This window comes from Rhinopithecus roxellana, chromosome 1 (genome assembly GCF_007565055.1).
Source record: "Rhinopithecus roxellana isolate Shanxi Qingling chromosome 1, ASM756505v1, whole genome shotgun sequence".
NCBI classification, from domain to species: domain Eukaryota; kingdom Metazoa; phylum Chordata; class Mammalia; order Primates; family Cercopithecidae; genus Rhinopithecus; species Rhinopithecus roxellana.
In genome coordinates this window covers 177,123,086-177,145,968 of record NC_044549.1, presented here as the reverse complement: position 1 = coordinate 177,145,968, position 22,883 = coordinate 177,123,086, and the positions used below count along the sequence as shown (strand labels likewise).

The following is a 22,883-nucleotide window of genomic DNA, read 5'->3' as shown; positions in this document are numbered from 1 at the left end:
CTTGGAAATAATGTTATACATTGATGTGAGGTTTTTTGCTTCTTTTAAAAAGGTATTTGTTGCCACCATCCCAGAAATGGGAGGTGGCTGTACCCCTTACTTACCTGATGGCATCTGAGTTCCACTTGCCATCTCTTTCTACAAATGACGAGAAAGCACAGCAAGCCTAGCTGGCTCTGCAGCTTTCCATGGGAACTTTGTCTTCCTCCGCCATGTCATCATGCTGTCAGGAGTTAGAAACTTACAAAGAGTGAATGGGGGGTGTGGGCTGAAGTCCTTTGGACATTAGGCCAGGATTTTTCATAGTGACGCGATAAACACTCACTCCTCACCGTGCACTAACTCATAGATGATTTATTGCCGTAAGTAACTAAACAAGAGAAGAGACAGGCTGTGGTTTTGGTCAAGACAATCGGCATTCTCTCTCCAGGGTTCGCCAGTTGCATCTACGTAAAGCCTTAATACTTTCTGGACGATATAAACACATGATAGTCACAGCATACATGGGTAACAACTTGACCAATGTTACACTGATTAAAATAGCACATAACAAGGGTGCCAGCCAGTCCCGACGCCCTGAAATGACAGAAGTAATGTGTGTGCCTATGATGTGCTGAGTACAAAACCTTTAAAAACAACTTTTTGGCATTAATACTAACACAGAATACTTCCTTGAACATTCTGCAAGAGTAGGTGCAGACACAGAATTACTTCTTCATTTCCAGATTACCAGTATCTATAGGACTATTTAGAGAAAAGCTGGGAGGCAGAGTACCTCCCCTCCCCGATATCATTTTATTTGCCAAAGCAGAAGAGTCTAAGGGGTTTAGGTGGAGGAGGGCAGCTGACAGGGCTCCTGGAGGAGTTAAGTCACCAAGTCGCTGCAGTGGATGGACATTGCCCCACAAGGTGTGGGATGAACAGCAGCCTTGGTTTGTGGCCCAGGGTGTCCGTGGATTTGACCCGAATGCTCCCTGGAGGCCCTGTGGTGGGACAGGCACTGGATGGTCCAGACCGTCTGGCTGGAGGAGTGGTCGAGCCAGGACTGGGCCTCCAGTCATGAGGGCTAGAAGAAATAACCTGACCTCTTGCATTCTAACACTGGGTCATTACTGACACCTTTCCAGTGGATGTGCAAAAACCAACACTGTCAGGAACTTGGCCCTGGGAGGGCTCAGGTGAGCTCACAAGGAGAGGTCAAGCCAAGCCAAAGGGTAGCTAACACACAACACCAGGGAAACCAGCCCCCAAACCAGCTGTTGGTAAGATGCCTTGGGTTTGGCAACTCACCTAGTTTTAACACAAATTGCTCGAGACTCAGTTTTCTTGAACCATACCAAGCTCTCTGATTTCCTCAGCATCCCCATTCCTGGCATCCTCTCCAGGATTGGAGTGCCCAGTGCAAATCCCCACTGGGGCCCTGCTGTGGCTGGCAGGACCATTCTGCACAGCCTCGCCCTCCACACCCACCCCACACAGCTGGCCACCAGGGGACAGCTGTTCTCCCTTGTCCTCTTGGACAGGGCCCTTCATCTCCTCGGAGACTCCACCCTCCTGCTGCTGTCCTGAAACACAGTTTCCCATGTCTCCAGCTTTGGAAGACTGGTCTTCTAAATTCTTCTCATTTTCTTCTGCTTGTCGTTTGTCTCTGGCACTGAGTTTACCTTTCGATTTCCTCATCTGCCTGTTGTGCATTTCTTCTCTGGAGAATCGCCACTGAAACTAGAAATCAGAGCGAATGGGGATAAATAACAAGCCTCTGGGAACCCAGAGCTTCACCCGAAGCCTTGTTTGCATTCATACCCACACCATGTCTGAGTGAGACATAAAATTCCCAGCATCCTCCAGCCAAGCAGTACAGGCACCAAACTTGAATCGCACCCAATCACATCACACCCACCCCCAGAGCCTCCACCATGCCTTCCAGGATGTGTACTTTAGATGTAGATTTCAGGTTCTATGGGGGCAGAGGAGTATTTCTTTTGACTGGCTCTATACCAAAGGCCCACATAGGAAAGGGCTCCTGAAGTCCTATCATTTGGAGGGCCAGGATGGAGAGGAGATGTGAGGTCTGCCCCCAATGAGAACCAGAGCTGCAGCCACTCATTTCCATTCTGAGCAGGCTGAGGATTACCAGCCATGGGGCTGGCATTCTCTCGCTAGGTCACCTGAGTAAGGCAGGGCCCAGAACATGGGGCGGACACTGTGCTGTACAGCTCAGATCCCCCTACAGGACTGGCGGGCCCACTCCCCAGCTAGCCCGATAGCCCTTCGCTGACCACCACCTCACAGAAGGTCACACCAGGGCAACCTACAACCAGTGACTGCCCCAGGTGGGATACAACAACTCATTTCCTGATCCCAATTTGGGACAACGCAAACGCCATCCCAGCTCCAAGCCAACCTGGGGGAATGTGACTGCATCACAGCCCAAATTCTCCCTCTGCCCGCTCCTGTACCGACAAGTGTTCCTAAAGTAACTCCCTCTAAAAACTTCTTTCCCCCAAATCTCAGAGGCCGCTTCCCAGGGGGCCCAGCCTGCAACCAAGCATTTCCCGGTGTGACAGGGAGGTCAGAGGCTCGGAGTCCCAAGGTCACACAGCCAGTAATAGAGTTGGGCAACAACCAGGGTCTCACCAAATCTCTGGAGCAAGACCACCCGAGAGAAAGCCCCAGCTCCGCCACGGACTGGCCAGGTTTCTCAATCTGAATTTCTCATCTCGGTGGCCTAGAGTGCACACAAGGTTTTCGTTTTCACTTCCCACCATGGCCACTGCCGTGTGCTTCAGCTGCATCGTGTTGGTTTCACCAAATAGGCACTTAAATCTTAGATATTATATAATTGAAAGAAAAAGGGAGCTCTGTGTTCCTATGATTTCTTGCTGGGCTCGAGAAGGGAGCCCAGGAATGCAGTTGCACCATCAGTGGGAAATGATTTCTTAAGGCTTTACCATGTTGTAAATCATTCTGAGTGCTTTGCTAGGAAAAACCAAAAATGTGCTATGTAAATGTTTAAAAATCTGCCATTTTTGTAGTTTTCCACAGTAGAGATCTATTTCCTCAGATAAAACATTTGCCTAAATACAGAATTCTGAGATTTAATACATTTTAGGATTCTTGGATTTAGCACCTTTTAGATAAGAATGGTAATGGAATGTTCCATTAAAATAGAGGAACATGAGTGAAATACATGTTGAGGTTAGGATTTAACATTTATCTGGTCCTTTCCCACACCCCATACCCCCCAAAATCCCCAAATGAGTTCCCTTACAATGTTGGATGGGTTTCTCCTTTGACCTCTTTTGAAATGTCTCATACTATAGCTGCTGACTTCCCCTAGCAGATGGGTGGAGCTTCTTCCACCCAAACTGTGAGGATCCCAATAATGGAATTGCTCTGTAGGGTAAGCAGTGTCTCAGACCCACCTCCTCCTTCATCCATGCCTGCCGGGCAGGCATCTCAAGGCTCCAAACCCACCAGAGGAGGCCACCGATTTTAGCCCTCAGCATGACCGTGGCTACCTCCACCAAGCCTCCATAGTTTCCGGGCACCGTGTTATGGTTCATAACTGCTGCCCCGTGCTAGGCAGCTGCTGTTGTTATTCCAGCTCAAATGTAAGAGTCTCTCTCTTTTTTTTTTAATGGATGTTCCAAAACAGTCAGAGCCGCTTCACATTTTATATCATTTTACATGTCTTTAGAAAAAGACCAGTGAAGCCTACCTGTGTAATACAGTACTCCGACAGGCAGTCGGCTCTCAGGGAAGTCAAAGGAAGTTTTACTGTTGCCAAAAAAGTGGTGATTGTTTTGGCTAAGAGGCCTTAAGTGCTAAAATGTCAAAGCATTCTTGTATAGGTTCAAATCCTAGTGCTGGCACTTGTTAGCTCTCAGTCCTTAGGCAGGTTATGAATTAGAGTTTCAAGTTACTGATCTCTAAAATGGTTGTCTCTGCCTCCAGGGCTGCGGTGCACACCTCCAGGGCCCCATTCATATTGTATTTCATGTAAGTAGCGCCCTCTGCTGTTGTGCAGTGTACTACTGAGGACAGTTCCACCACGTGCTCGACCTTCCATGTAATAGGAGCCCAGATACTCTCTCAGGGACTGCTCTTGCTAAATAAACAACAGAGCTTCCATAGTTTCCTCTGGATGCCTGGCCATATCCAGTTTCCTGTAGAAGATCACATCTTGTTGATCTCTTGATACAATACAAAACGAGAACACAAACGGTAGAAAACAAACAGCAAAAACTGTTTCAGATCCCAGCAATTCAAAAAGGAGACGTCTCAGAAAGCAAGAGGAGGCCTGGAGTGTGCCAGATTTCAGTTGAGCCTCTGAGGTGAGGTCTAACATCCACACCACTTAAAGGCAGGCAGTCCAGCCTGGGGAATGGACTCCATGTTTTGAGCAGGACCAGGGGAGTCTCTGAGCTTAACCAGCAAGCCGCAGATAAAACAGGCTGCACCGAGTTGGCCTTCCCAAGCCAGAGCATCTGTGGCAGTTGGATGTGTCACCAAATCCAATCAGCTGCCCAATTCAGAAATAACTGTCTAAAAGAAAAAAAGAAACCCTTCACTTTACAGCAGTGTGTGTCCAGAGTTCCATGTCAGCAGGAGCCAATGGATTTAATTTGCATATTTTAAAAACTGCCCATTATGTGCCCACTTCAAGTAGCTGAGCTGGAAGGAAGTCTTCCCCTGAATCGTAGAAATCACCTACTCCCTTTGAAGGAGTTTAATATTTGCCTTGAAAATCACACACACGTACACAGAGGTTTCTTTCCAGTGCTGAAAAGTCTTGATTAGAATATTCTGTCCATGTTGCTGATTGAAAGAGGACTAAATATGCCACATCCTTGTTGTGCCAGTCTTGTAATTTCTTAAGTTGTAATGCTGGACATACTACGTATGTCCTCGCTCAGAAGTTGATTACTCATTCACTGATTCAACAAGTATCTGTTGAGCACCAATTAAAAGGTCTCAACAGGAAAAAGGTCTTTGCTCTTGTGGAGATTATGTCTGACTCTGTCTGGAAAGGATAAAATAATGATCACAAATAACTAAAAGCCCAGAGGAGAGCTCTGAAGGAGAAGAACGTGGTTCTTTTCCAGTGTAGTACAAAGGAGTCTGGTTTGGTATAAAAGGAGACAGCACTATCCTGAGAAAAGGATGCTTGAGTAGAGCTAGAAAGGAGGAGAGTGTCCCTGGTAGAGGGGACACAGAAGAGCTGGAGGCCACAGAGAATGGGAGGCTGGCAGAGGAGGTAAGAGGGGCCAGATCCCTTGGGGCCTTGAGGGCCACAGTACTGATTTCCATCTTTGTCTTCAGAGTCATACAAAACTAGAACTCCTTTGAGCAGTGGGATGACAGGATTCAAGTTGCCTTTTTAACAGATCACTTGGGCTCTGAATAGAGAACCTATTTGAAGGGGAGATCTGTTATTAGGAGACTGCAATAGCTGAGGCGAGTGATGGTAGAGAAAAGTGGAGGGATTCCAGAGCCTCTGGGACCTAACACAGATGGGTCTTAAGGATAGATTGAATATAGGGGAAGGAGAGGGGAGGGTCAGCAGGGACAGCCCCTAAGGGGTGATGCCATTCCTCTAGATAGGGTGGCGGTGGGCCAGGTATGGGGAGGGGAAGAGTCAGGTTTGCTCGAGCCACAGCATGGATGGAGCTGGAGTCTTGGGGCACAGTGAGGGCTGAAAATGCAGGCGGAATGGTCACTGGCACAGAGGTGATAAAAGAGATTTTCTAAGGAAGAGGCAAGAGTGAAGGGAGAAATGGGGCTGGGTCTGAACCCTGAGGAACTTAGTGGGAAACCAGGAGAATGAGGTGGGAAAGAACCAAGAGAAAGCTGCTTCAGGGATTGGGGGTGGTCCCAGCATCAGGGCTGCAAGAGCTCACGCATGATGAGGACTAGATGGAGTGACTCGGTCACCAGGGGACACAGGCCTGTGGGAGCAGGATGCTGACCCATGTCAGCTGAGGAGTGAGGAGGGGACACCCAGTGCAGAAGATTCTTCCAAGGAGTCTGGCTGTGAAGCCCCCTCTCTGGAGGACTCCTATCTGTGAGGTGACCCAGAGGGTCTTGTGTAGAACAAGTGCTCCACACCAGTCACCTACAGTCTTGGAATGAGGCAGGAAATCATTAGGTACATGGAAAGAGAAAGCAGTCCACCCAGATGAGTACAGCTGCTTGGGATGAGAAGTTTTTACTGACTGCAAAAACAGTGAGTCCCATCCTCTCTGAATTCTCCCTGAGGAAAGTCAGTTCTACCTTATTACAACAGCTTTTATAAATCTACCTCTAAAATCTCCCTGCCTACTCAAGTTTCCACTGATTTGTCCCCCTGCATGTGATGCCATGACCTTCACACCACTATCCAACCACGTGTCTCTCCTTTGGAATCTGTGTGCCCCACCATCAGGAAGCTGTTAGGCAAAGGTGGCACCATCTCCCCTCTGTAAGGCTGCAGCGGGTGTCTGTCAGCATCTGACAGGGGCCCTCATGTGCGCTGCGTGTTGAATGTCGCACTTGCTGAATGCACGCAGTCCCTGTGAGCCTGTGACTGAGCTGAAACTGACAGCACTCTGCAGCCAATCCATCTTCCAGCTGGTGGCTGCCTGCTCCTGGTGGTTGATGGTGGGCTGGCAGTTGCCTTCTGGTCCACTGTGCCATCACCTGTCACATTACACCTTCAGAGCCTGGATAAAGACCTTCCTCCACACTCCAGCCCATCTGGCTTCAAGTCACCATTGCCTTGGCACTCCTTCCACAAGTGGGCTCCCCCTGGAGTTGTTGGCTGGTGAGGGGCTGCTCCAATCTGTTCATTTGCTTGATGCTCCTTCCCAGGGCTCTGTGTCCAAAGAACACGAGGAACCAAGCGTGAGGAATGCAGGGGTGATGCCAAGAGTGAGGAGCCGAGCAGGTCAGGCAGGCCCTGCCAAGAATGTGGCCTCAGCCATCAAAGGTACAGTGAGCTAAATCCAGGTGATGCCTGACTCAGACTTTGGTGGGTCCACTCGACTCACTGGCTTCTTCCCCAGCAACTGGTGAAAACATCCTCAGGAAAAGCACCACAGACTGCTCAGGGCGGGGTGGGAAGCATCAGAGTCATCTGGCACAAGGGTTGCACCTCGTACAACCTTGTGCTCACCTTCAGGAATCACAGAGAAGACTCTCTGAGAAGGCCAGTCTCTGCGACTGTGTTTCCAGGGTAGTTCAGAGTCCAGAGAGGGGGGACAAGGGCCCTGGGCATCTCTGAGGACAGCCTGGCCTGAGGACTTGCTGCCACCGGCTACGGCTAGCATCACCAGCTGTCACACGGAGGCCTTTGGGTCTAGGCCTGTCATGAAGAGATTCTGGCAGGGTCTCTCTGCCCAGGTCACCACACTTTTAAAGTCCTAAGGAATCTAACAGGGCAGGCCAGAGCTCCAACTAGCTGGTAATGAGATTAAGACATGAAGAAGCTGGCCATGAACTCAAGCCATCCCCACCCTGTGGTCAGGCTGCAACTGACTTTGTGCCCTTCTTTTCATCCTTGTGGGAATATCTGGCAGGCTAGAGCCTCCAGAAGAGCCTCTCTCCTCCATCCTTCTGGCCTGCCCAGCAGGACAGTGGCAGACAGGGCACTCCAGCTCCCTTGGCTGTCCCGTGTTAGCAGCCTGCGATGTGATTCAGGTTGCCAGGGGCTCAGGTGTTCCTTGGGCTCTGCGAGCCCTTGTAAGCTAGAGCAGGCTACCCCCTCAAATGCTGCAGAAAATCCACTGAAGATGAAGCCCTGCTGAGGAAAACCTAGGAAGGCCATCAGAGTCTCTTACCTTCGATTCCTTCTTCTTGATTTTCTGAGGTAGACACGGTCTCTGAAGAAAGACAATTTGCTTGGTGGATACACTCCCCTCACTGTAACACACAGAGCTGAGAATGAGCCACTTTATGCCTTAGAGGAACCCAAAACCTGACGCAGATGTTGCCATCCCTAATTTCATCAAAGCAGACCACCCACGGGATTATGACAGGTTAGGCGTCAAGAGGCGCCTGCTCTACTCTCCCATGCCCAGGCATCCAGCCTTGCTTCCAAGGGGCTACCTCAGATGCCCAACAGAAGCTTTTTGGGTATCCCTACAAAGTGAGCTTCCTAGCTGGACATGCCCATTCTCTTAATGGGAAGTAACAGCATCTTGGCCAAATGAGGACACACTGGCTGCTTCAGTGGATCTTCAAAGGGGCAGGAGCCTCTTCCACATCTGTCTCTGGTAATGATGGGCAGGTAGATAAGGACCTGGGTGATGAGCTCAGCCCTCCAGCTGGTACAGGACTGTAGGCAGAGGTCATGGCTGCACCCAGGGTCTCAGCCATGCATGACTCCTGCAGGCACAGCAAAGACTGCGCAGCACCAGGCAGGCCCTGCAAGGCAGTGCCTGTTAACCAACTCTGGCTCACATGAACAAAACAGGCGAGGGAGGGGCAGCTCGTGTCTTAACAATACAGTGAATACTCTCTTCCCAGGAATGCAGGACTCCGGAGCTGCCTTTAAAGATGATAGAAATATTGTAAAGAAGATCACCGTGTTTTTTTTCCCCTGCTTCCACCCTTCTGATGATTTTGTATTTTATTTTTAATTTACAAATAATAATTGTATATTTATGGGGTAGAGTGTGATGTTTTGATATATGTTTACAATGTGGACTGATTAAATCAGGCTACTTAACAAATCCATCACCTCACATACTTAGCATTTTTTGTGGTGAACACATTTAAAAGCTACTCTTTTAGGAATTGTAAAATATACAAGGCATTATTGTTTATAATAGTCACCATTCTGTGCAATAGATGACCAAGGCTTATTCCTCCTAACTGAAACTCTGTACCCTTTGATCAGCATCTCTCCTTTGCCCATCTGCCCCACTCCCTAGCCTCTGGTAAACACCATTCTACTCTCTACTTCTATGAGTTCAACCTTTTTTAGATTCCACATATGAGAGAGAGTATAAGGTATGTCATTCTGTGCCTGGCTTGTTTCACTTAGCATAATGTCTTCCAGGCTCATCCTTGTCACAAATAACAGAATGTCCCCGACCCCCCCTTTTAAGGCTGAATAGTATTCCATTGTGTGTGTGTGTGTGTGTGTATATATATCACATTTTTTTTTTCCATCCGTCTGATGAAGGACACCTAAGCTGCTTCCATTTCTTAGCTGTTGTGAATATTGCTGCAAGGATCATGAAAATGCAGATACCTCTTCTGCATACTGATTTCAATTCCTTTGGATATATACCTAGAAGTGGGATTACTGGATCATGTGCTAAGTCTATCTTTAGTTTTCTGAGAAACCTCTGTACTATTTTCCATAATGGCTATATTAATTTACAGTCCCACCAACAGTGTACAAAGGTTCTCTTTTCTCTACCTTGCCAACACTTATCTTTTGTCTTTTTGATAGTAGCCATCCCAATCAGTGTGAGGCTATATATCATTGTGGTTTTAATTTGCAATTCTTAAATCTCTGTTTTGTAAGTAAGTGTCTTTACATGTTACTGCATTCAGCTACAAAGTCTCTAAGAAAAAGGAGGGAGAGAACTAATATTTGCTCTGCACCTATTTTGTGTAGCGGCTGGGCCGGGTGATTTCACACATAATGGCTCATTTAAGCTTCACCTCAATGCTCCACGGAATCCGACTACCACTTTTATAGAAGGAAACAAGAGCTCAGCTCGAGCAGGCTGGAGATCACACAGTGAGGATTCAGACACAGATCTGCCCAGTTCCACGCACTCTCCATAAGTGGTCGTTTAAGGAACAGGGAGTTGGAGGATTAGGAAGGATTATTTAGCAGGTGTGAAGGTCTGAGACAGACAGACCTGTCTGTAGTCCCTGGGCTTAGATGGCTCAGAACCAGCTGGGCCTTCACATTCAAATACATTCTCATTATGAGTCTTGTCCTCTGGAAACTGACCAGGAAACTAACTCAGAGAAGCTACCGTCACTTGACCAACATGACACGGTAAGTGGCAGACTGAGGACTTGGGTTCAAATCTTCAGGCCTCAAATCCAGGGTTCTTTCTACACCACTGCGTTGCCCTATGCCTGTTGAAGTCTTGGCTGAGAAAGAACATGGTAGTTTCCAGTGGCCAAGGGGCTTAAAAGTGGCCACAGACTGGCTCCCCCTGGTGCAGTGACCCACTGTGACCTAATGTGGAATCTGAGGATCCTGGTGAGCCAGAGGAGGGACTAGGAAAGACATCAATTATCACCAGGATTCTGCACTCTCAACCACCCTGGTCGCCAGCCTTGCCCATGCTGTCCATCACTCTGCAGTGGTGAATAATGCAGTAGGGCTTGGAGAAGGTGGAGCTGTGGGAGCCACAGTGGGGGGGTGGGGGGGGGACATCCCTACTGGTCAGCAGAAAGGTGGCCTGCTCCAGGAAAAGTGCCTGACTCTGCGGACTGAGGTTCTAGGCCCAGTTTCTGCCACTTACTGGCGGGTAGCCTTAAGTATGTGACCAAGCTTCCCCTAGCCTCAGTTTCCTTATCTGCAAAATGGGAATCATATTCATGCTTACAGTCCCACAGGGCAGGACTAATTTGGATAGTAAGCCCAACATATAGATGGAGGGCCTTTTATGGTTGCTGTGACTGGGCTCAAGGGAACGTAAGCAGATCTGAGAGTGGACAAATGAGCATGAACCTGAAATTATAAGGAATGCCGCACAAAGGCCTGAAAGGCAGGCCTTTACAGTCCCTTTGTGGAGCTGGTGACCAGTGCCGCGATCTTGGGCAAGTCCCTCAACCTCGCTGGCCACACTCTTCTCAGCTGCAAAATGGGTTTAATAATAATACAATTCTACCTCACAGGATTTTTCTTTTCTTTTTGAGGACTGAGATATTTATATATAAAGTGCCTACCTAGCCTAGCACAAGGCACATAGTAGGTGCTGAATTTCTTTTGCACTGGAGGCTCTGAACCCCCTCAGTCTGAGCAGCTCATCTTTGACATGCTGGGCAGTAATGACTCACAGAGCCCCCTGTGTGGGAAGAGGGGTGGCAGGGGAATTTTCTGGGTGACGGTGGTTAAGAATGCGAAATTCTGGCTCTGCTGCCTCCCAGTGGGAGAGTTTACATAACTACCAGCCTCTTGCACAGGATTAAATAATTTATAGACATGAGGTGCTCATTAGGAACAGTGACTAGCACAGAGGAAGTGTTCAATAGAATCCTAATGATTACTGTCATTGTTACCTGGTAGTCTTGACGACGGGAGTTGGTAGCACACAGGTGAGCTGCCAGCCATAGGCCGCCAGCGAGTTCAGCAGGGGCACGTAGTCTGTCTGCACTTCGACACCCTGGGGGAACAAGGCCAGCATTAGGGCTGCTGCTGCCACAAGCCAACTCCCAAGCAATGAGAGGGGACTATTCCATCTGCCGATCCAGGAACGCAGAAAAGAAGTGGTGGTGCCCGGCTGCTCAGAGGCTCCTGCTCCGATGCTTGCTGAAGACTTTAAAAGTTTGGAGTCAGCCTGCCAACATGGGATTTCTTTCTGGGCCCCATTTCAGTCTGTGATGTCAGCAAGGAATTAGAGCCAAAAGATTAATCCATTAATTTTGTTTGATTCTCATCTGGACAAATAGCCTCCTGTGAGTTTCACTGACGAAGCCTAATGGTTGCGCCCCTGAGCGGTATCCAGGGCATGTAACTACACGTGCTGCTCTGGATGAGTTCAGAGTGTGTTGTGAGGAGTTAACTTACATTTGACAAATGATCAAGTCGTTTGTGTCCAGCCACAGTAGCAACACACACATGCACATCCACACGTGTGTGCACACTCAGCAGCCGCTTTGCCTGTGTTATGTGCCCCGCCTTGCAGGGATAAATGAATGCTGCCATGTTTTATTTCAAATTAGGATCGGGGGAACTAACATTTGTCTTTCAATTAAAAAACTCAGCCCCCTGCTGGCACAGGGCGAGAGCCCTGATGTGAGGCCCCTGCACTGGCTTCCACCTCTGTAGGCATTCTCACTGCAACAGGCCTCATTTCTTACTCTGGGCTCCTCACTAACACTGAAAGTGTAGCCCCCACCCCTGCCCTGTGTGTAACTGGACTCCCCATCCCTCATAGTTTGGCTTCTTGTAGTTGGCTTGCGAAAATCTCAATTATGTATCCAGATTCCTTCCACCCTATATGCGCACAAAGTTCATTTATCAGGTACTCTAGAGCCGTGATGGGTGCAAAGGCACGGCCCTGGCCCCTGGAGTTCACAGGCTAGCAGAGGCAACAGCACAAACATGCCAGGAACTGAAAACCTAAGGGCTCTCTGGCAGGGCCATGAGACTGTGAATGCCAGCAGAGGTGGGAGAGATCCCAGCCACAGTCAAAGTAGGCTTCCTGGGGCAAAAATTAGAAGGCAAAGCCAGGCCTAGAGTGCCAAGGTCTGTGGTCGGCTTAACTCAGAGGCAGCGCACATGACTATGGTCTGGAGTGCTCCACCCAGAAGGTGGCCATGTGTAGTGAGTGGCTATCCTGCTGGCGGCCCTTTGGGAACAAAACCAGCTCATCTGGATACCCTGGGTGAGTGGGATGGAAGGGAGAGGAGGAACAACCTACCTACCCTGCCTCTTCAAATGGCTTTTAAAGCTTCTATAACTGGACACCAGTTCCAGAGTGGCTATCAAGTCACCTGAACCCTTGGCGACTAACTTATCCCTCAGCAGCCTCAGTTTCCTCAGCTGTATAAAATGGGTACTGGCCTATGTCAGTGGTTCCCAAAGCATGGGCCCCGAGCCGGCAGCATCAGTATCACCTGGGAACTTGTTAGAAGCCCAGATTCTCAGGGCCCCATCCCAGACCTGATGAATCAGGAACTCTGGGAGTAGGGCCCCGGAATCTGTGTTTTAAAAAGCCCTTCCCAGTAGTCCTGATACAGCTAAGTCTGAGAACAACCGCCTAGGTAATCATGTAGGTCCTTCCTGGCAAAAGAAAAGTCTGTAAATCTGTGGCCAGAATGTATCAGCTGTTGTCTCAAATCTAACTGTTCCCATCATTCTCCATGTGAGAAAAAAAAAATTTTTTTTAAAGGATCAGCTCTGTTAGAAATTCTGCTGCACTGCAAGGGAATGGACGGAGCAAGGGGAGAAAAGAAGGAAAGTGCTAAGGTTTGAATGTGTCCGCCAAAAAGTTTCCATGTGTTGAAAACTTAATCCCCAATGCGATGACATTGAATGGTGAGGCCTCATGGGAGTGTTTAGGTCAGAAGGGCTCCACTCTTGTGAATGGGTTAATGCCAACTCAGGCAAAGGGCTTGAGGCTACAAGTTCAGTCTCCTGCTCTCTCCCCCATTCTCTGCCCCTCTGCCATGGGATGACGCAGCAAGAAGGCCCTCACAAGATGCCAGGCCCTCAACCTTGGACTTCCCAGCCTCCAGGACCAGGAGCCAAGAACTGTCTGTCCTTTATATAAATTGCCTGATCTCAGGTATCCTGTTATAGTAGCACAAGTGGACTGAGACAGGGCAGAAGTGGAGAAAGGGAAAGGGAAAAAGGAAACTTAGTAAAGGAAGGGGGAAAGGAGGAGGGAAGGGAGGAAAGGAGAGAGAGGTACAAGAATAATCTGTTTACAGGAGGGGCCAGGAGAGAATGCCATTCTGGTCCCTTCCCTGAAGCCCCTATCAGGCCAGAGATGGCCCAGCAGTTGTAACCATCCTTTCTGCCTGGCCTCCAGGCACACGCATGCCTCCCTTCCAGATGAGCACAGCCTGTATTCCTCCTGCTGGGTGCCACGCTCACCACCTGCTGAAGGAGCCCTGAGGTTGCTTTATCCTGAGAATCCCTGCCCCCATCCCCATATTCCCAGTTTAAAGAGAGGAGGAAAAACAATTTTAAATCCACACTCTCAAGCTTTGCGAGGTTATGATTACTTGGGCCTATCAAGAATAACCTTCCCACTTTATCAAGCACTGTGACAAACCCGCCACAATCAGACAGTAGCCATGGCAACCAGGACAAGCTTTGGCGCCTCACAAAGCCCTGAGTGGCAGAATGGAGTCCTTTTATTGGTGGCTGCAACCCGGGCCGGGTTTTCTCTGTGGGCACCCAGAGCTGCGAGACAATGAACGACCCCTGCTGCAGCCCAACCCGCCTGCTTAGACAGACTGCAAACCGGCTGCTTCTATTTTGCTCCGTTTTATTTCATTTTGTCACTCTCTTAAAGAAAAAAACAGCGGGATTTCTCCCATTTTTTTCCCCTCAGGGTAGGAGATGTCAGCCAGAGGGTACCGAATCATAAAGACCAAAAGCAAAAGGGAAAACACAACAAAACGTACCCCTGCTTGAGAGAGCTGAAGGTTCAATCTCACGTGTTAATTTCTGGCCATCACATGGTGCGTTGACAAGTAAAATACAAATGGTAGGGGTGAGATGTTGCACTCTGCCAGACTCTCCCACTCCAACTATCTGGGATGGTCTTGGCTTAATTAATGTTAAATGTGATTTTCCGTAAGCATCTATCATAGCCCTTTTGCATATTTATCAATATAGTAAAGAGATGGCATTTCTAAAATACGAGATGAGCCTGTCAGTGAAAGACACTTTTAAGTCCATTAGCTAAGAAAGGTGGTAGGAAACATATCCGGATGGAGGGCTTTCTTTGATCTGCTTTTTTGTGACACTCCAGTGAGGAGAGAAGAAAGCACCAACAGCACTCAAAAGCCAGCCTGTTTATCAAACAAAAAGACATTTCTTTCTCTGAGTAGGAGCAAAAATTTTAATTAACTCTCCACTCTCCTGTGGTGGATACGTAATCTCCGATCACACCTGGAGTGTTAAAAAATGGAGACTATCCTGTGGTTTTTCAACTCGTATAAAAGGAATTCATTTGTATTTATGGCTCTTTTTTCCTTTGTTCCCTATAATTTCTCCAGTGATTGCAAATCAACTAAAGAAATAGACATCCTACACAACCTTTCTTTACCCTCCAAAAATCAGGACAACAGAATGTAGAGTTTACTAAGAAATGCATTTGTCTTTTGATCATTTTAAAGATCCTCCATGCAGGGAAATAATTAGGAATTCATAAATTGGTCCAGTGAGAAAGTTTGTATTCTGAATGTCAGTTTGCTCTTCTTTTCTTCTGTGTTTCTTCTGGGAAGCAATCTGGGAGAAAAGGAGTTTGAAAGAAAATATGTTGCTCTTTATACATGATTGTAAATGAAGACAGGAATTTGATTTCCCTTGTCTGAAAGGTGCTTGACACCACATCTGGGGTGGTCTCCGTACCTGAAAACAGTGACTGGGGACAGTTTGCCTCTGTTCCTGACATCCACAGGATTGAGCCCTTGCCTTTCACCAATTAGGGTGTGTAAGGAAGAGTTCTACAAAAACTACCTCTGCCTCTTCTGTAAAATTGCTACCAAAACATTAATGCCCACAAATTACTGGCAGGGTGTGCTGATACTACTCTTATTTTACTTATCAATTTTAGGTATCCTAATTTTCTACCATGGGAAATAAAGGCTTAGTGCTCCCATATACATTTCTTATTTCCTTTTTCTCTGTGCTTCAAATGTTTTTTTTGTAATTTAAAGTAAATCAAAAGTCAGTGTTTGTGTTACCACAGTTTTGCAAATATTGCTCAATGCTGGGTCAAATTATGCACTATGACCATGCCTTCTTTTTTATTTAACCCTCTGTTTTTCCTGGAGTTAATTATTACCTCAATTGTTTTCATCTTCCTGGTTGTACATGAACCCATCACTAATTCATCCCACATGTTGCAATACCTCTATTTAATGCCCATCAATAAATATTCCAAGATCCTAAATATATTAGTTCCATTTTTCCCCACTGGAGACATCATTTCTGAACCCTTGCTCTAATCTGGTCTGGCTGCTTTCCATGCCCGGATTCTTCCTAAATTAGTGTCTATGGCTAGTATGTTCTCTTTTTTTGGTTTCCTTCTCATTTTGCAGGAACACATCCTCTAGTGACTCTCTAGGCAACAGTGCCCTAGAAGTCATCTGAATCTGTGCATTTCTAAAAATGCCTTTGTCTTAAATAACAGTTTAGGTACAGAAGTCTACGCTGAAATTGATTTATCTGTCAAAATTTTGAAAGTACCTCTGGTAGCTTCTAGATGTCAGCAATGCTATTGAGATAATCTATTCTCATTACTAATACTCTAACTGTAACCTGTTGTGTTGCTTTGAAAGTTTTTAGGATTTTTTTTCTCCCCTAGAAGTTCCAGAATTTCATGACAACATGCTTTGGTGTGGGTCTTTTTTATCCAAAGGATTGTTCACCTGATGGCCTTGCAATCTGAAGATTCTTGTCCTTCAGTTCTGAAAAGTGTTTTTCCCCCCTTTTGACAACTTTTCTCCCCTCCATTTTCTGTCTTCTTTTTTTCTGGACCTGGTATTAATCAAAATGTGTGATAGATGTTTTAATTTTATTCCTTCCCCCACAATTTTCTTCCTCTTTTCATTTTGCTTTCTGAGAGATTGTCTTCCAAAATATTATATTTTTAAAATTTTCTGCTGCCCTATTTTTAAGATCCAAAAGCTCTTTCTTCTCTTTTGATTGCTTCTTTTTCTTTTTCTTTCTTCTTCTTTTTTTTTTTTTTTTTTACAGCATCTTGTTTTTGCTTCATGGATGCATTTATTTTATCTCTTTAAGTGGTTTCTTCTGATACCTACTTTATCTCTACAGTTCCTAGGTTGCATGTGACAGAGATGGGGAACTAGGGATCCTACCACATCATGTTAGGACTTTAAACCAATGCCCTGGTTTTCAGCTCTGCAGTTCACATCCCCCAACCTCCCATCCCCCAACCTCCCATCACATGGTGATTTCTGCTTTGAAAACCAGAGCTTTTCTTGGGTTCTGCAAGAGACAAATGGCACTCTTCTCGTCCAGGTTGTAGCTTCCTCCATTTTGTTAAATTCGTTAGATTCCTCTATCTACTTTGTATCTTCTAAAAATTTGTTGAAATCACTCATCTTCTACTTTATCTTCTTTTAATATTTTTGTTCTTGTGGGCATCGATTTATCTACCTACCTACCTACCTACCTAAAATTGAACCTCATTATTATTAGTAGCTATATTCTATAAAGTCATTGTGAACAGTGCATTAGTGAACATTGAACCATTGCTCATAAGAGAAATATAGGGTTAGGGTCTTGGAAGCCTCTGGTCGCAACATTTTTGCAAACTGATCAATATATAACCTTGTTTAATAGGTAGTGTTGATTCATGAACATTGAACTTGCAGCCAACAGCACTATAACTCATGCCTGAACAAACTTTACCCACCACTGGTATTTGCTTTGTAAAGCACATCATAGCATTCCTGCACTTAGGAACACTAGACAACAGTACTTCATTCAACTATGCATAGGGGCTATTTTTAACAGCTAAATCACCAACAAAAAGCATAAAAACATGAAAAATGTGGCACTATGTTTACCACAAAAAGGACACTTGCTTTTAGTATGAACATTGAAACCAGGCACAATATCACCTTGTTTGACCTTAGCTAGAAATGTGCACATTAGGCAATTCAAAATTTTTGCTGTTGTGCACATGTTTGCAAATGGCCACAAAATGCCATTTGTATTGATTTTGGGGTTGCAATAAATTTTAGTAAGCAGATGAATTTGCAAATACAGAATCTGAGAATATGAGAATTGCCTGTATCTATCTAATTATGACATTCCTTTAGTTTCATTTCACGGAGATTTTTCAGAAAAGAAATAGATGCCTGTGTCCAATCCCCCTCATTTAATAAAATGTTATTATTTTAATGTTTAAAGGGAACACTGGAAGGCCTTTCTAAATAACTTAGAATCCAGAAACCAAAAAATAAAAATGACAAATTTGGTTATACAAAAACTCATAGGATATAAAAGACAAATGACAAAATGGAAAAATGTTTGCAGCTCATATTACAGACAAAAAAAGGGCTTGTAAAAATTGAAAAAATCCAATAGTCCAAAATTTAAAAGGGCCAAAGATATGAAGAGAGATCACAGAAAATTCAAACATCCATTAAGCGCATGAGAGAAATGCAGAATCTCATGAGAGAAATGCAAATTAAAACTATCCTGAGATACTATTTTTTCACCTATTGAACTGGTAAAAAACCCACAAGTTTTGTTTTGTTGCCCCGCTTTGTTGCCAAGGCTGTGGGGAAGCATGCGTTCTTGTACATTGCTAATGGAAGGGCTCATTGATTCAGCCCTCCTGGAGAACAATTTGACAGTATCTTTCAAAATTACAAACACATTTACCCTTTGACCCAACAATCTCACTTCTGGGAATTTATCCTACATATTAAAAAATGAGAACTGCACAGAGTTATTCACTGGAGAGCTGTCTGCAGTAGCAGGACACTGGAAACTACTCAAGTGCCCATCAGTGCTGGATTTGTATTTAACATTATGTTTCACCCAGACAACAGCTCAGAGAACTGGGCAATGGCTGCTCAGCTGTTGAGCCAGGGCATACAGGATGAGGAGGGACAGTGAAAGGGAATGAATTCTATTCTAGACACACTGAGTTTGAGGAACCTATAGAAATGTCCAGGCGGCAGCTAAATGAAACAGGCTGTGGTAGACAGAATAACGGCCCCAACGATGTCTACATCCTACTCCCTGGAGCCTGTGAAAATGTTCCCTTCACATGGTAAAAGGGATGTGGCAGATGTGATTAAGCTAAGGATATTGAGATGGAGAGTTTAGCCAGGATTATCCAGGTGTGCCCAGTGTAATCACAGGGGCCTTTATAAGGGCAGGCAGGAAGGCCAGAGTCAGAGGAAGAGAGGTGATGGCAGCAGCAGAGACTGGAGTGAGCCAGGGAAGGGGCCACGAGCCAAGAAACATGGGCAGCTTCCAGAAGCTGGCAGTGATAGGTAACAGATTCTCTCCTAAAAGTCTCCACAAAGAATGTGGCCCTGTCAACACCTTGATTTTAGCCCCCTAATACTCGTTTCAGACTTCTGACTCAACAAATATAAGACCATAAACTTGCGGTTTTGAAAGTCACTAAATCTGTGATTTGTTGCAGCAGCAACAGGAAACTAATCCATAGCTCAGCGCCAGGAAAGGGCTGGGATGGGGATAAACACTTGGAGGTGTTGCTAGACTCAGGGTAGGTGAAAACTCCTGGAGGGCTGAGGCTGGCTGAGGGCTGGATTTCCTTGTGAGGGGGTGAGCAGAAGGTGAATGAAAACGTGCTGAGTGGGAAGGAATCAGCCCTTGGACAATCCAGCATGGGAAACAGGCTTAAGAAGGGAGTTTGTACCACGTTTTCTTTATCCAGTCCATAATACTATGCAGCCATAAAAAGGAACGAATCATGTCCTTTGTGGGGACATGGATGGAGCTGGAAGCTGTTATCCTCAGCAAACTAATGCAGGAACAGAAAATCAAACACCACATGTTCTCACTTGTAAGTGGGAGAGCTGAACGATGCAGACATACGTGAAAACACATGGACACATGGTGGCGGCGACACACACTGGGACCTGTCGGAGGTGCAGGAGGAGGGAGAGCACCAGGAAGAATAGCTCGTGGATGCTGGGCTTCATACCTAGGTGATGGCCTGATCTGAGCAGCAACCCACCATGGCACACAGACAAGCCTGCATATCCTGCACTTGCACCCTGGAACTTAAAAGTTGAAGGAAAAAAAAAAAAATAGGAAGGGAGTTTGATCACGCCATCAAATATCTCAAGAGGGCAAGTCACAAGAAGCCTGGAAACTGTCTCTGGATGGATGGTGAGGTCTCAGGAGGCCACAGGCAGTACTCCGCAGGAGGGGAGTGGCCGATGGCAAGGACAGGTGGCAGCTGCTAGTGCAGAGGAGGCAGAGCATGCTGGCACGTTCTCAGGGCTGCCTGGCCCCTGCTCGGCACACGCTGGCCACAGCGGCACTCGAGGAGGTTAGGGGTCCTGCTCTCATACAGCTGTGGAAAGTGGAGATCCAGAGGCAGGACGTAGGGGAATGCCAAGCCGGAAAGAAGGGCCACTTCACCTCTACCCAGCAAGTGGAAAGCAGATGCTGGAACACGGCGTGCAGCATTGCAGAAAACTACACATGGCCCTCAGGATGCTAAATGGCAGGGCTATGCCTGGTACCACTGTTCATTCATGAATCTCACATTCAGTCAGCTTGACTCTGTCTTGGCCACTTGGGAAGCATCTTCTGCCCCAGGAGATCCCAGTCTAGGGTGGGGAGAAGAAGCACATGGTTCCCATCCAGTGGAGCCCATGGAGGTGAGGTGGAGGGAGGGAGAAGAGAAGGGGCGACCTGCTGCTCTGTGAAGAAAGAGCAAGGCCCTCTGCAGCCAGCACAGCCGGCCTTCCCCACCCTCAGCCTCCCAGGCCTCCACGGGAGGGAGGGACAGGCACGCTGGCCAGCTAGAGATGTTGTTTTCTCCTTTGTTTTACACACAATGCCCCAGAAAAACATTTTGCTGATATGTAATTAGGACAACATAATAGAGTCTAAGAGAGCAGTCCTCTCATTTTAGATAACTTAGGCTTTCATAACGTTCAAAGAGAATAATTTTTTTTTTTTCTTAAAGAAAAATCTTAGTTCTTAGATGCAGAAAAGGGGGCAGAGGAAAATACATGTAATGCATAAAAAGCTTCAGTTCCGAGACTCTTTACCCATCCAGTGCTGGCGAATTCACATCTTTGCCTGATTTTCTCTACCAGGTAAGAAAGGCAGCAAACTCGGTAGCCTTTTAGGAGCTCAATGAAATAAAAATAATTGTTGTTATTACATGAAACATACTGTTTGGAAGAATGGTGTCTATTATGACCTCCCTGTGTCCAGGCCACTATCAACACAACTCGGCAGCTCCTCCCATAAGAGGGAGAGTCCCTCTGGTCACCCCTCGAATCTTGGCTGGTCTTGGAACTTGCTGTGACAAACAGGATATGGCAGATGTGACATTACAGTCATCCTGAACCTAGGCCTCAAGGGGCCTTGCTGTTTCTGCTCACTCTCCAGGAACCCTGCCTATGCCATGAGGACAGTCCCAGGCTAGCCTTTGGATAATGAGAGACCTGTGGCCCTGCTAAGCAGCAGACATGAGAGATGCCATCTTGGAGCTGCTAGCTGCGGTCCACCCATCAGCACCTGCAGGCACATGCTGAGATGAGTCAATTTCCTAAAAGTTGAAGGAAAAATCACCCAGCTGACCTGTGCGGGTGGGTTATGATTTTAACTCACTAAGCTTTGGGGAGCTTTATTACACAGCAGACGCTAACTGGGTCATTACTATTCTAAGAAAAACCACATACCAGGCAACCTCTAGGAGGAAAATTGTAATGAAAGTCACCTCATTTGATTTGTGGCTGGGGTCAGTGGCTCACGCCTGTAATCTCTGCACTTTGGGAGGCACAGGTGGGCGGATCATGAGGTCAGGAGATCGAGACCATCCTGGCCAACGTGGTGAAACCTCGTCTCTACTAAAAATACAAAAATTAGCCAGGCATGATGGCAGGCACCTGTAGTCCTAGCTACTTGGGAGACTGAGGCAGGAGAATCGCTTGAACCCAGAAGGCAGAGGTTGCAGTGAGCCCAGATCGCACCACTGCACTCCAGCCTGGTGACAGAGCAAGACTCCATCTCAAAAAAAAGAAAAGAAAGTCACCGCATTTGATTTGAGAGAAATACAATGATGTAGTTACTGCTGAAGGGGAGTGTTGCTAATTTGTCACCACACTCAAGGCTGGCACACCTAGCCCTTATTTTCTCCAGGCCAGACACTGTGGCCTTGCATTACCTCTGGAGCCCTGAAGTCTAATTTATGATAACCTACTGCGAGGCCCAGCAGTGCCACCAGCTCGCCCTGGAAGAGAGAGATAAAAACCCACACTGGGTAGATCGTCCTAGCTTGAGATGTTGCCCTGGCTTCTCCTAAAGCACAATGCCAAGTTGGCAAGAAAACCAAACCTGCATGTGCATGATAACACTCTCCTGGATTCTGGGACATGCTGGGTGATCTGGTCCTGGTACATGTGGTTTCTCTAATGTCAGTTACTTGGAAGGCAGAAAGAAGAAAGGGGCTACCGGATGGAAGGGCGGGAGATGGCATGCATCCTTTTCATCAGGGGTGTCTGCCCATACACACCTGCATGAGCAGAATGAGAACTAGGCAAGGCATGCAACCATGCAGGGCTCCCAATCACAGGGAAGGTAATGAGACCAGACGTGCGGAGGCTAAGGAGCGACGGCTGGGGCCAACGCTGACCCATAGCAGGGACAGGCACTGCAGTTCTGACTGTGGTTAAGCAACACAAAGCCGTCACATCCTGTCAGCTGCTCATCAGGACCACGTACGCAACAGCACAGGGCTCCTGTCCTCCAGAAGCTGACATCTTAAACACACATTGATTGCTTCAGGGTGAGGGGGTCCTCCCAGGCCAACTTAGAAACAGCTTTGTTTGATAACAATTAAAAAAGAAACATTTTCTTCATCCAGAGACTTGCCAAGTCCCTCCCACTAGCTTTGATGAGAGAGAAAACTAGGCTCTCTGGGAGTAAATGGGACTTGCCACTTTATTACTCTCTTTAGACCATCAGAGGTGAATGAGGGATCCTACATCATAACTTTAGCCCTTCTGATTTTTCACCTTACCTATTACCTAGAAAAAAGAAAGGGGATTGGAAAAAAAAAAAAAGCTTTTCCGAAGTGTATAATTAAAAGATGTTTATTTTGGAGTTGGGGACCTGGGGAGAGAGCCAGTCTGCAGGAATTCTAGAACCCGAAAGTGTCAACTTTGTCCCCTCCACCTATCAGCAGTGGATTCCCAACAGCTTACTGATAATCATAAAATGCAAACCCAGAAGAGGTCTCTGAATAAAGGTTGGTTCAAAACCTTAA

The 22,883-nt window shown here is 46.7% G+C and overlaps 1 protein-coding gene across 6 annotated transcripts in view; it reads right to left on the bottom strand.

Annotated features, from left to right (window-relative positions):
- Nucleotides 1-328: 328 nt before the first annotated feature.
- Nucleotides 329-22,883, bottom strand: part of RFTN1 (raftlin, lipid raft linker 1) — a 209,168-nt gene continuing 186,613 nt past the window's right edge. For 5 of the 6 annotated variants that reach the window (XM_010377152.2, XM_010377151.2, XM_030933486.1 and 2 more), the window contains exons 8-10: nucleotides 11,239-11,342; nucleotides 7,821-7,902; nucleotides 329-1,722 (exon numbers count right to left, since the gene is read on the bottom strand). In XM_010377152.2, coding sequence (XP_010375454.2) covers nucleotides 1,318-1,722; nucleotides 7,821-7,902; nucleotides 11,239-11,342 — 591 coding nt within the window. In that variant the 3' untranslated portion in view covers nucleotides 329-1,317. The other variant, XM_030933480.1, reaches the window with a different exon arrangement.